Source organism: Dictyostelium purpureum (assembly GCF_000190715.1).
Source record: "Dictyostelium purpureum unplaced genomic scaffold DICPUscaffold_2, whole genome shotgun sequence".
Taxonomy (NCBI): Eukaryota; Evosea; class Eumycetozoa; order Dictyosteliales; family Dictyosteliaceae; genus Dictyostelium; species Dictyostelium purpureum.
In genome coordinates, this window is record NW_003519339.1 from 224,248 (window position 1) to 238,261 (window position 14,014).

The window sequence follows — 14,014 nt, forward strand, 5'->3', positions numbered from 1 at the left end:
TAAAACTTGAATGTGACAAACTACAATATTGAACTTTTGTTATTATTATTATTATTTATTTATTATAATTTACTAATTTAATTATTGTTGTTTTCTTCGCTTAATCTTTCTCTTAATCTATTGTAGTGATCAATTGAAATTTTAGTATAGTCTGAAATATTTTCTGGATAAAAGTGTTTGAGTGATAAACCTAAACCAATGAGTGAGAGTGGAATGGCTCTAAAAGTTTTTGAACCTGAAAATAAAACAATTGGTAATACAGTTGAGAATGCAATACTTAAAATTGGATTCTTATTAAAAGTATCGGAAATTCTTTGTTGAGTCATTTGAGATTTTGGTGAATTGATATTGTCAACTGCAAATGTTGATACTTTTTTAATTGAAAAATCAGTAGCTTTACAAACAAACTATAATATAAGAATTGAATAAAAAAATAAATATTAATGAATTTTATTTGGTTTATTTATGATGATTGCTATGAATGATTGATCAAATGAGTGATTGATTGAATTATAACCATATTATTTAAATATTTACATTTTTAACATCAATAGTTGAATCTACAGTATTAATTACTGTTCTTGCAACTGGAGTAAATAATGTTTCATCATCTCTTGGTGTATTATTTTGGGTCATTTTTAATATTGTGTGTGGGTGAGTTTGGTTTAATGAAAAAAAATTATAAAAAAATTATAAAAAAAAATAAAAGAAAATGAAAATCAAATAAAAAAAAAAAATATTTTTTAATTTTTTTATTTTTTTCTTTTTTTTTTTTTTAATTAATTTTTTTTTTTTAAAACACTATTTTATTTTTGAAAATCAAGTTAGAATCTTTCATTACTTTTATAGAACCAAAAAATAATAGTGTATAAAATAGTAACAATGATTTCCTTATTTTGTAAATAATTTCAAGAAAAACAAAGTTACTTTCTTGTTGTTTTTGTCGATAATTAATTCATATGGTAATAATAAAAAAAAATTGAAAATAATAATAACAATGTATAAAATATATATATTTAGTAATAAAAAAATCAAATTATATTAAAATAATAGTTATAGATCTAAAAGAAAATTATAAAATGTTTTTTTTTTTTTTTTTTTCATATCAATTTAATTAAATTTATTTAATTGATTTAAATTTATAAAATAATAATTAGAAAATCATTTTTTTACACAATAATTGGTATCAATTTATCATTTTTATTATTTTCATTTTATTTTTTTTTATTTTTTTTATTTTTAATATTTTTTATAATACTTAAAATGAAAAGTTCAACAAATATTTCCCACCAAAGAGCTGAGGAAAATCCACACCATAAAACCCACTCTAAAAAAGGCCATTTTAAGGAATTCCCAAAAGAAGAGCCTCAACAAAAAGAAGAACTACCTCAACAAAAAGTAGAACTACCTCAACAAAAAGAAGAACCTAAACAAACATACTCGGAAAAGATTAAAGAATATCAAAATATCCAAGACTCGGATACATCAAAAACAAACATACCAGAAGAACAAATTACTGATACTCAACAAAGCACTATCGATGAAAAAGTCAATGTAGAAGAACCTGTTCAAAATACACAAGATACTCTCATATCTAACTATCCATCTGACATTCAAACTGAACCATCAGAGCAAAGAGAACCACAACAAGAGAAACCATGGTCTGAAAATCAAAATGTTGAACAATCACAAGAACAAAAGCCATATTTTGGATTAGAAAAAGAGAGAGAAAGATTACCACAAGTATCTGAAAATAAAGATAAATGGGAACAAACTGAACCATTGGTTCCTTCTGATCAAATGCAACAACAAAAATCATCAACTTTGTTTAGTCAACAACGAGAGAAAGAGGAAGAGGAAGAAGAAGAGGAAGAAGAAGAGGAAGAGGAAGAAGAAGAAGAAGAAGAAGAAGAAGAGGAAGAAGAAGAAGAAATTCTACCAACACAATCACAAACACTCTCACAACTACCAACACAATCCCAACCACAACCACAACTAGAAACAGAATTTCAACCACAATCACAATCAAACATTGAACAAATTAAAAATGAAGACATCCCATGTAAGCAAATATCCCAAGAAGAACCACCACAACAATATAAAACTGATATCAACTATGGTGAAGAGACTTACAAAGGTAACAATCGTTTAATTGGTCGTAGAGTATTGGTTTCTGGTGAAGAATTTGGTCGTGGTGTTGTAATTTCGTTTATTCGTGAAGGTGCTGATGTTTGCTTTAACTACCTACCAAATAGACAAAAGGAAGCTGATTCATTAAAAGAAATATTACATAAAGAACTTAAAGAGAATAATCGTAAATTAGAATTTATTCCAGGTGATCTTAAGAATGAGGGTTTTTGTAAAGAAATGGTCACTGAAGCTGAAAAAAAAATGGGTGGTTTAGATTGCCTAGTATTAACTGCTGGTAAACAAAGCGATATTTCAAATATATCTGACCTTAACCTTGAAAATTTCAGAGATACCTTTGAAATTAATCTCTTTTCAATGTTTAATATTGTAAAGTATGCTATCCCGGTCCTCTCAAAAGGCTCATCCATCATCCTTAACTCCTCAATGGAAATATTTAAACCATCTTCAAATCTTATTGATTACTCATGCTCTAAAGCAGCTGTTGCTTCGTTTACAAAGTCATTGGCCTTGCAACTCGCCCCCAAAGGTATCAGAGTAAACTCAATTGCACCTGGTAATATTGTAACTTCAAGACATCCATCCATTAACAAAAAAAATGAAATGAAGCATGTTGGTCAACCTGTTGAACTCTCTTCGCTATATGTCTTTTTATCATCAAATGAATCGTCATATTGCACCGGCAACATCTATCCAATTGCAGGTGGTAAAATATTTTAATCAACATCCTCAAATACACAATTTTAATAATAACTAGTTTCAAATAAAAAAAAAAATAAAATGAATTATAATCATCTTTTAGATGATGATTATTGTTTTAGTTAAAAAATAATAATAAAAACTTTATTTATTTCTTTGAAAATGCTTTTATTAATGGTGGAATCCTTCACCCTCCTCTTTAGATAGAGGTTTAACTAATGGGTGTTTTTCAAAGTATTCCAAACAACGTTTTATGTCATCAATAAGTAGAGATGCCATATCACGACTGAAACCATGACGGATTAAGACACGAGTGATGATCATAGACTCTGCATTTTTGGGGAGTGTATATGATGCTATTTGCCATCCACGAGTTTTCATTCTATCTGAAAGATCGAAGAGATTAAATTTGACTTTAGCGTCTTTCTTGAGAAGCCAGCAAACACCTGGAAGAGCACCTTTGCCATCATAAATTAAGTCAAAGATTCCCATCTTTTTAATTTCTTCCCCAATGTAAACACCATGGTCAATACAAGCTTGATGAATTGCTCTATACCCTTCACGACCGTGACGTATAAAGTTGTAGTATTGAGAAACTATTTGACCACCTGGACGCGAAAAGTTAAGAGAAAAAGTTGGCATGTTACCACCAAGATAATTAACATTGAAAATTAAATCTTTGTGGATATCTTCTTTGCCCCTCCAGATTACCCAACCTACACCCAATGGAGATAAACCATATTTATGACCTGATGCATTAATGGACTTTACACGTGGTAATCTAAAATCCCAAACTAAATCTGGTGTGATGAATGGTGCAACGAAACCACCGCTAGCGGCATCTACATGAATTGGGATATCTAAACCAGTTTCTTTGTGGTATTTATCTAATGCATCTGAAATGGCTCTAACATTTTCATACTGTAATGTAAAGGTTACACCTAGAGTTGGAACAACACCAATAGTATTCTCATCACAACGCTTGAGGACTTCTTCAGGTGACATTAGCAAACGGCCATTTTCCATTGGTATTTCTCTTAGCTCTATGTCGAAATACAAAACAAACTTATGCCAACAAATTTGAACTGGACCGGTGATTAAATTTGGTCTATCACATGGTTTACCTTCTTTTTTTCTTTGTTCTCTCCATTTCCATTTCAAAGCTAAGCCACCCAACATTGCTGCCTCACTTGAACCAGTTGTTGAACACCCAATTGTATTTGCTGAATCTGGGGAATTCCATAGATCGGCAATCATATGAACACATCTTGACTCTATTTCAGCAGTTTGTGGGTATTCATCCTAAAAATATAATTATTTAAAAATATTAATTAAAATAATTATTAAAATAAAAAAAAACTATGATTATAATAATATTTACCTTATCAATCATATTTTTATCAATACATTTGTCCATTAAAGTATGGATATTAATATCTACATCGGTTTGACAGAATGTTGCTAGATTTTGCTTTGCATTACCATCTAATAACAACTCGTCCAAAATTAAATTTTTTGAAAGATCTGGGTCTGTTGGATGATCATTAATTTTATATTTATTTATTGGATGGGTTGCACTTTTTTCAGCATATAAATCATAACATCTTTTATATTTATTTGAATTTCCTTTTTTTTCCTTAGTGTTTTCACTTTTTATTGAATGTAGTGACATATTATATTATTTATTATACTATTTACAATTAAAAAATAATATTAATAAAAATATATATAATAAATATGAAATTTAAATAATGTGTAAAAAAAAAAAATAAAAATAAAAATAAAAATAAAATAAAAGTTTAAATAAATAATAAATAAAAAAATTCTGTTGTGTGGTGTGAACTGTTTTTTACAAAATAATAATATTTACCCAATTCATTTTTCTATCTGCTAGTCTGTGTGTGTGTTGTTCAATTATTACAAATAATTTTTCATTATTTTTTTAATATTTTTCCCACCCACATAAATTTTTTATTTTTTTGCCCTCTTTTTCCCCCACAAAAAAAGATACACAATTATTTATGTTATAATAAAATAATTGTATCAATTTCAAACAAATATCAAAATTACAAAAAAGAAAATGCCAATTATATCCACATTATCAATTCAATTATTTTAAAATATAAGTTCAAAAATATTATTGTATTCATGTGCATAGTTTGCGGCAATATTATTAAGACCTATAATTTTTCAACCTCCTTTTTATTTTATTTTTTTTGTTAGAAACAAAATATTATAAATAAGTTCTTATAGAAATTAAAATAATTTATTTATACTTTATTTTTATAGTTTTTTTTTTTAAAAATTTTTTTATTTATAACATTAATAAACCACCAGGGGATTTATCACCTCCACCATTAGTTTCGATTCTAATAACTTGAAGAGCTTCGGGATTACCTTGTTTTATTTCAATACACCAGGTACCTTTATAGGAGAATGTTGCTGTTTCATTAGGTTGTAAAAATACGAAACCTCCAATATGTTCACTCATTCTTTTATGTGATTCTAATACAATTGTTTCTGTACTACTATTATTTTTTAATACCTAAAATTTTTAAACTATTAATAAAATATTATTTATAAAAACTATTATTCACTTAATAAACATTTATACATACAATATAACCAGTCATTTGGAACAATAAAAATTGGTCAGATGATGGGAATAATAAATAAAATAAATCGTTGTTATAGAGATAAACCTGTTCTTCATCCTCGTTGTAGTATGTATCTTGTTTATTTAAATCCTCTCCTTTAACCAAGCCATTGGTTGTCAATTTGTTTTCTGTTTTCAAAGTGTTTGTTGGTTTTTCTGAAGAGAATCCACCAGTAAAGAATTTGATAGCAGTATTTTTAATGGAACCTGCACCGTAAGGTCTAATACCATGACTTTTACCATTTTGACCATTAATGACAAACATGTAATCACGATTATTATAATGGTAACTAATCTTGTAAATTGGAATAAAAACAGTTCTATACTTAATACTTTCGAATTTTGAACTTGTTTCTACATTTGCAACAGTGTGAGCTTGGTAATCTTTTTTAAGTTTTGAATCATTGCCATAATTTTCAATCTTTTTGATTTTTTGTTCTGCTAAAAGCCATGCTGCTTCCCAATCCATCTTGTTAAGAACTTTTGGTTTCTCATCACCATTAAGATTTGCTTGAATATTTTGATTCTCTAATAAATATAATGTTTGTTTAACTGGTTGTTGTGATTGGGTCGATTGTTGTTGTTGAGTTTGTTGTAATTGTAATTGTTGTAATTGCATTTGTTGTTGGTAAATAAATTGTTGTTGTTCTAATTGTGTTCTAAACATTTGCTGTTGTTGAGCTTGTTGTAATTGTAGTTGAATTTGTTGTTGGAAGTGTATTACTGTAGATTGATTTAAAAATTGATCTGTTATTGCGTTATTTAATTGTGGATGATTTGAATGAAATGGTTCGCTAATATCCAAACGCCACTCATTAATTTCCTTTATATATTCGTATGGTGGTAGTTCATGACGATGGTAGCAATTGGTTTCAACTGGCCTTTCTGGTGAGTAAATTAAAACGTCACTATGTGTTTGAGAGTATGGGTTAGTTTCACCAAGATTCCATTCAATCTCTTCCTCCTCAACAGTTTTTTGAACTGATTGGCCTGTAGAACTATCTTTTTGTACCACTATCATATCTTGAGTCTGTTGTTTTAAATATCCAACCTTGCCACTATGAACTGAATGAACAACTACACTAAAAGCATAATATGGTACAAAATATTGCTCCATCTTTAAACTATGTTCTAATTTCTCTTTAAAATCAGCTGGTGCAAACCATAAAGATTTAAACCAATCTTGGAATATATTTATAGCTTTTGATGTTGATATTGTAAAAGGTAATAGAGCCAAACCACCTGGTTGGTTATGTGGTAAAAACATATTATTAATCAATTGACTATTATTAATAGTATTTGGTATTATATTATTATTACTATTTGAAATTTGAAAACTCGAATGTTGTGGTAAATATAAAGACTGTGGCCTTGATGTTGATGGTTGTTGAAATGATTGAGAATGTACAAGTTGTGATGGTGGTGGTAATTTTTTAAGTAAACTATTTTTATTATTTACTTTATAAGTATCTAAACTATTTTTAATATTATTATTATTATTATTAAATAATTCATTATTACTACTATTATTAATACTATTACTATTATTAAATATTTCATTATTACTATTAATAATACCATTGCTATTAACAACATTACTATTATTAATACCATTACTATTATTAAATATTTCATTATTATTAATACCATTGCTATTATTAATGAAATTGCTATTAACACCATTACTATTATTAATACCATTGCTATTATTAATGCTATTTGAATTATTACCAACATTGTTATTATCTATGTCGTAATTAGATGTTGATATTGTTGCGATACTGGAAACTGCTGAAATTTGTGTAACTTCTTCCGATAAATACTCTGATGAATTTGATGTACTTGACATAGCTGATGTAGTTGTTTTGATAGTAGTATTATTATCAACGATTGATGCAGATGTAAATGATGTTGGTAAAACTTTATTAAAAAATGATGACATCCAAGATGATGTTTTTTTTAATTCTACAACTGGTTGTCTTAAAGTTGGATCTTCATTTACATCACCAGTATTATATATAGTCTGCTCTTTTTTAAGTTGATTTTCATCCTCTTGATCCTGCTCTTCTTCTTGCTCCTCAACTTGTTGATCTTGATCTTCCTCTATTTGCTCTTCGAATGTTTCTTGGCCCTCTTCATAACTTTGCTCTTGTTGCTCCAGGTATGATGGGTTTTCATCCTCATCCAAAATTATAAAATCAGATACAACCTTTTCGAACTCTGGTGAAATTGTTGGATCAAATTCTTTAAATGAAACGTTGCTCTCTAAATTTCTGCTCAACTCTTCTGTATCTTCCATTGTTAATACAGGGACTATATCATCTGAATTTGATAAATCTATTATTGGTTCTTTTGTTGATAGGGTTGATTTTTTAACTAAAGGATTACCACTACTACTAGGGGTTCTATTTGCTGTGGTACTTGTTGATTTTGGATTAATAACACTACTTTGTGATTTTCTAACAAGCATTGGTGGTCTTTTTAATGAAGATGATGTTGAGGAGGATGAAAATGAAGATGTTGTACTGGTTGATTTTAATCTGCTAGAGCTGCTAGAGCTGCTACTACTTGGTACCGATGACGATACAGGTCTAGATGTAGTCTTTTTAACTTCTACACCCTCTGTATTAATAGTTGTACTGGTTGTTGAAGTACTAGATGCAGCAGTTCTTGATCTTGTTATTATTGTTGTTGTTTTTGTTGTTGTTGATAATGGTGCCCCCATTGTGCCTCTTCTAGTGCTTACACCTCCAATAACATTTGATGCTGGTGCAACTGGTTTATCTCCACTACTACTAACTGGTCTCCTTGATGCTGAACTACTACCACTACTATTATTGCTGATACCACTAGAAATAGAACTAGATGGAGTTCTTCTTATTTTATCATTATCCATTTTTATTAACTATTTAAATTATTGCTCAGTAAAAACCATAGTTTTTATGTTTGGTTTTTATTTTAATACAATGTTATAAATAAAATTTTTTATTTTTTTATTTATTTATTTATTTATTATTTAAATTATTTTTATTTATTATATTTTCTATTATTTATTTTTATAATAATTTTTATTTTATTATTGTATGGATATAAATAAATATTTAAAATACACACAATAAATTTATATTTTAAATTAATAGCTATAAGATGTGTAATAGTGTGTACCGCTTTAAAAAAAAATAATAAAAAAATACACAAAAATTTAAATTTAAAAAAATAAAAAAATAGAAAAAAATTAAAAAAAAAATAAAATTAAAAAAAATAAATAAAAAATCTTTTTTAAAGTAATAGATTAAAAAGGATATTTTAAATAAAATATAACAATATTAAACAAAAAAAAAAAAAAAATTGATTCATATTATCTGTTTATATTATAAATTTAATTTATTTTGGTTAGAGAAAATTATAAAAAATATTATAAAGTTTCCCATGGGACAAAGCTTAACTGTTTCAAATTTGTTCTCATAAATTTTAAAAATAGTTCTTATAAAGGGAATTTATTTTTTTATCCTTTTCCTCACACTTTATTATTTGAATTTAATACACATTAAAACAAATAAAAAAAAATATTTTAATATTATCTTTTGGTTTCAAAAAAGCTGATGATAAAAAAAAACCTATATAAGGTTATATTTTTAAGTATTAAAATATTATTTTTGTTTATATGACATTTAAACAATTAGATTTTGAAAATAATTTTAAATAATAATAATATTTTATATTAAATAATAAAATGAATATAAAGTTTACAATAAATAGTATTCAATACCATCGGTTTTTATTTTATTTTATTTTATTTTTTAATATGAATATAACTTGGAAATCATGTGTTTTGATTAATCAAAAGTAGCTATTTGAGAGTCATCTTCATCATCTAAAAATGTTGGTCCTGGGCCACTATTAACACTTGCCATATCCATTCTGGCTATATCGGATGAAGAGTCTGTAAATGGAACCACTCCTCTATAGTTTTCATTCATATTTCTAATATTACTACTATTATTATTATTACTATTACTATAATTGTTATTTGAAATACTATTTGGATTGGTACCATTGTTACCACCATTACTATTTTGATTTATATTTCGATTACTATAATAACCCCCATTGTTGTCATTAGTAAAGCCCCTACCATTGTTGCTATTGTTAAAATTTTGATTTATGTTTTGATTATTATTATTATTAATATTATTATTAATACTATTATTATTATTATTATTATTATTATTACTATTATTTGTATTATTATTTAGAATCTCGTTATCATGACTACTAAAACTGTTCAAAGGGTTAGAAGAGGGATGTTGAGATGGCATTCTTTGTTGCTGTTCTTGTTGTTGCATTTTTTGCATTTGTTGCACTTGTTGTTGTTGCATTTGTAGATACATTCGTTGTTGATACATTTGTTGCTGGTGTTGTTGCTGTTGCTGCTGCTGGTCATAGATTTGTTTCTGTTGTTGTTGATATAGATTATTTAAAATAAACTGTTGTTGAACCAATTGATTTTGTCTCATTACTTGTTGTTGTTGATGATTATTATAAATATGGTGAACTAATTCTTTGGGTAATTGTTGTTTTTGTTGGTATGCATATGAAAATCCACCAGTACGTGGTATATGATCAACCTCCTCAGTGTCACCTACATTTGTGTTATTTTGATTATTATTATTATTATTGCCATTATTTTCAAACAAATATGTATTATCATTCTCCATAACCCCACCACTACCGTTATTATTATTGTAACCATAATCATTATTATTATTAATATTATTATTATTATTATTATTATTATTAAATTGAGCAATGGTATATGTTATTAAAATTGAATAACTATGTTTTGTTACAAGTGATAGAGAAGGTTCAGATGGTCTATTTTCACCTGGAGGTGTATATCTTTGAATATTTACATATTCTTCATACTCCTCTCTTAAAAGTTCCCATGTAATACCTCTTTTTTCAAATTTACTGCTAATCTCTTCTATTTCTGCTTCAACTTTATTTGCAACCTGTAGTAATAATATTAATAAAATGTTAGTGCTTAACCTTCAAATGCATTTATAGAAACGGTGATCACCGTTACTTACTCTACTCTTCAAAAAATTTCGAGTTATGACGTGAGATACTGGGCCCATTGCTATTAAAAAGAAACCACCAAAAAATATAAATGGAGTTGATCCAAAACCAAAAGATTCAAATTTTGCAAATGTTGCAAATGTATATATCATCATTGCTGCACCTGCGATTGTTAGCAAATAAAGACCCAATAAATAATATTTGGGTTTGCTAAATTTTTCATTTAATTCTTCTATAATCGATTTAAACTCTGTATCACTTATATAAGGTTTTAATTTTTTGTTATAAGAATTATCAAACTCTCCAAATATTGATAAAAATCCAAAATCTTTTGATGATTCAACTTTTATTTCTCCATTCATTTTTAAAAATAGAGAAAAAAAAAAAAAACCAACTTTAAAAATAAATAAAAACAAAAAAACAAAAACAAATAAATAAAAAAAGAAAACTGTTTGTGTGTGTTTAAAAAAAAATATTATTTAATAAAAAAATAAAAATAAAAATAAAAAAAAAAAAAAAAAAAATCGTTTTTTTGTCTCAATATTTTAAGAATAAATTTGGTGAGGTTTTTTTGGTTTTGTTTTTTTTAATTTACATTAAATAACAATAATTAAAAAAATTAATTTTATTATTTTATCATATATTTTATTATATTTTTCATGCGTGATTGGATTTTTAGTTATTATAATACTGTTATATTTCTTGGATGCGTTTGTATAGTGTATTTTTTAAATTATAAATAAAAAGTATTTTTTAAATTATTATTATTATTGTTATTATTATTATTATTTAATATAATTTTAAAAGAGGTTGTTTTTTCTATTTTTTTTTTTTTTTTTTTTTTTTTTTTTTGATGTAAAAAAGTAATTTCAATTAAAATGGTTTATAATTTTGAATGAAATCTTTTTTTAAGGTTGTCGGCTAGTCAATTATTGAACTTTTGGTCATATGATGGATTGTATTGATTCATTCTAACAAAAGCTTCAATATCAGTTGGACGTGGGGTTAATTGAGCCATACCTTCTTCATAAGCTTTTTCGATAACTCTAACGGCGATTTTAGTTGAGATTTCACGAATGTGTTGGAGACCTGGGTAGATTTTACCAGTGACGACTTCACTGTCATCAACAAATTTGGATAAAGTTTTAGCGGCAGTGATGATCATAGCGTCAGTGACGTGTTTTGAACGGCAAAGATGAGCACCTAAACCAAGACCTGGGAAAATGTACATATTGTTACCTTGACCTGGAACAAAAGTATGGTTTTTATATTCGACTGGTTTGAATGGTGAACCTGAAGCGAAAATACAACGACCATCAGTCCATTGGTAAGCTTGTTCAGCAGTACATTCAGCATTGGTAGTTGGATTTGAAAGAGCGAAAATAATTGGTTTTTCGACGTGTTTTGACATTTCTTCAATGATTTCTTGGGTGAATGATGCACCAATACCTGAAAGACCAATGAGGGCAGTTGGTTTGACATCACGAACAACTTCTAATAAACTCTTTAATTGATAGTCGTAATCTTCACGAGCGTAGGCTCTCTTTTGTGGAGTTAAAGTGTCACCACGAGTGGTGGTAATGAGACCTTTAGAATCGACAAACCAGAAACTCTTTCTAGCTTGTTCTTTGCTAACACCAGCCTCTTCGAAAAGTGACATAATACAATCAGCAACACCAATACCAGCTGAACCGGCACCTAAAAAGACCATACGTTGTTCGGTGATTGGTTTTTGAACAGCACGAACGGAATTGATGAAACCTGAAAGAATGACTGAACCAGTACCTTGAATATCGTCATTGAAACATAAGAATTTATCTCTGTAGTCATCTAATAATTTGAAACAATGATCATTTGAGATATCTTCGAATTGAACTAAAACATTTGGCCATTTATCAAAAGCGGCTTGTAAAAATTCGTCGACTAATGGATAGTATTGATCATCAGCAACACGAGTGTGACGTTCACCTAAATAATATTTGTCTTCTAAATATTTCTTGGTGTTTGTACCAGCATCAATGATGACTGGAAGAGTACGGGTTGGGTGGAAACCGGCACCAGCAACGTAAAGTTGTAATTTACCGACTGGGATACCCATACCATTGGTACCAAGATCACCTAAACCTAAAATACGACTACCATCACTGACAACAATAATATCTACACCATCAGCTGGCCAGTTATCCATCATTGAACGAATACTACCTTTATCTTGAGTGGCAAAGTACATACCTTGAGCGAAACGGAATTCATTGCCAAACTTTTGACATGCTTCACCTACAGTTGGTGTATAGATAATTGGGAACATTAATTCTAAATTATTCATTAATAAATAATAGAATAAAGTTTCATTACGATCACGTAAACAATTTAAGAAAATATATTTTTCTAAATTATTTGTGAATGATGTAAATTGTGATAAAGCACGGTCTGATTGTTCTTGTAAAGTTTCAACTTTTGGTGGTAATAAACCTTTTAAAGCTAATTTATTTCTTTCTTCATCATTGAAACCAGTACCTATTTTAAAAAAAAAATAAAAAAAAATAATGTTTAATAATTTGACCAAAGGTTTATTTTATTAAATTTTTGAAAAAGATTTTTATTTTAATTTTGATTTTTTTTTGATTTTGATTTTTGATTTTTTTTGAATTTTTTGCAATGCAATAGAAAAAGATTTATTTAGAAATTTATGATTGTGTGTATATTTTTAGAGAGTGTGAAGTGTGTGTTATTATATCCCCATTAAATTAGATTTTGATTTATTCATTTTACAAATATTATTTTCGAAAAATTTATTTTTAAATTTAAAAATATTATCGTAATTACTATTATTATTTTTTTTATTTTGTAATCGGTAAATTTCGAAATTTCATAAACTAATTTACTTTATTGTTTATTTAATTTATTATTATTTATTTTTCGGTATTGTGGAATTATGAAATTTAAAATTTTTTTTTTTTTTTTTTTTTTAAATTTTTTTTTTTTTTTTTGTGTGATTAGTGATGTGTTTTATATTTACCTTTATTGGCTGATGGATTTCTTAAAACAAAAGATGGTTTGTTTTGCATTTTATATAACTATATATAATAAAGATAATTAAATTAGAATTTATAGAAATTAATTTAAATATTGAAATTTCACAATATTTGATAAAGAGAAGAAAATATGTGTATTTGTTTATACCTTCAATCAATATTGAACGAGTGCATAAAAAAAAATTGAAAAAAAAAAAAATTAAATAAAAATAAAAAAAAATAAATATAAAAAAAAAAAAAAAAAAAAAAAAAAATAAATATAAAAAAAAAAAAAAAATAAAAAAAATTATGAAAATCCCAATACGAAAAAAAAAAAAATATTTAAAAATACAGGCTTTGTATATTTTTCTATGATTTTGATTCTAAAAACCAGTCGCTATGACAAAAAAAGAGACAA

General features: G+C 26.7%; 6 protein-coding genes across 6 annotated transcripts; 1 reads left to right on the forward strand and 5 right to left on the reverse strand.

Moving 5' to 3' along the window:
* Nucleotides 1–77: 77 nt before the first annotated feature.
* On the reverse strand, nt 78–636 carry DICPUDRAFT_74029 (uncharacterized protein; the record flags this gene model as incomplete). Its single annotated transcript, XM_003283004.1, has 2 exons — nt 78–407; nt 538–636. The coding sequence occupies 2 exons, from the start codon at nt 634–636 to the stop codon at nt 78–80; spliced, it is 429 nt and encodes a 142-aa protein (XP_003283052.1).
* Nucleotides 637–1,767: 1,131 nt separating this feature from the next.
* DICPUDRAFT_91025 (uncharacterized protein) lies at nt 1,768–2,971 on the forward strand. The gene has a single exon (XM_003282952.1). The coding sequence runs from the start codon at nt 1,801–1,803 to the stop codon at nt 2,866–2,868; it is 1,068 nt and encodes a 355-aa protein (XP_003283000.1). The 5' UTR covers nt 1,768–1,800; the 3' UTR covers nt 2,869–2,971.
* A 47-nt stretch (nt 2,972–3,018) lies between these two features.
* gadA (uncharacterized protein) lies at nt 3,019–4,519 on the reverse strand (the record flags this gene model as incomplete). Its single annotated transcript, XM_003283005.1, has 2 exons — nt 3,019–4,149; nt 4,229–4,519. 2 exons carry the CDS (start codon nt 4,517–4,519, stop codon nt 3,019–3,021), a joined length of 1,422 nt encoding a protein of 473 aa, XP_003283053.1.
* Nucleotides 4,520–5,161: 642 nt separating this feature from the next.
* Nucleotides 5,162–8,399, reverse strand: DICPUDRAFT_146670 (uncharacterized protein; the record flags this gene model as incomplete). Its single annotated transcript, XM_003283006.1, has 2 exons — nt 5,162–5,392; nt 5,466–8,399. 2 exons carry the CDS (start codon nt 8,397–8,399, stop codon nt 5,162–5,164), a joined length of 3,165 nt encoding a protein of 1,054 aa, XP_003283054.1.
* A 940-nt stretch (nt 8,400–9,339) lies between these two features.
* Nucleotides 9,340–10,944, reverse strand: DICPUDRAFT_146671 (uncharacterized protein; the record flags this gene model as incomplete). Its single annotated transcript, XM_003283007.1, has 2 exons — nt 9,340–10,515; nt 10,594–10,944. The coding sequence occupies 2 exons, from the start codon at nt 10,942–10,944 to the stop codon at nt 9,340–9,342; spliced, it is 1,527 nt and encodes a 508-aa protein (XP_003283055.1).
* A 490-nt stretch (nt 10,945–11,434) lies between these two features.
* On the reverse strand, nt 11,435–13,660 carry DICPUDRAFT_44565 (malic enzyme). Its single transcript, XM_003283008.1, has 2 exons — nt 13,602–13,660; nt 11,435–13,099 (listed from the first exon to the last, which is right to left on the reverse strand). Exons 1-2 carry the CDS (start codon nt 13,648–13,650, stop codon nt 11,508–11,510), a joined length of 1,641 nt encoding a protein of 546 aa, XP_003283056.1. The 5' UTR covers nt 13,651–13,660; the 3' UTR covers nt 11,435–11,507.
* Nucleotides 13,661–14,014: the final 354 nt, after the last annotated feature.

Coding starts and splice junctions, on each gene's coding strand:
- DICPUDRAFT_44565 (XM_003283008.1), bottom strand. CDS start 13,650: ATGCAAAACAAACCATCTTTTGTTTTAAGAAATCCATCAGCCAATAAA. Junction 13,100..13,601: donor AAATCCATCAGCCAATAAAG/GTAAATATAAAA, acceptor TTTTTAAAATAG/GTACTGGTTTCAATGATGAA.
- DICPUDRAFT_91025 (XM_003282952.1), top strand. CDS start 1,801: ATGCAACAACAAAAATCATCAACTTTGTTTAGTCAACAACGAGAGAAA.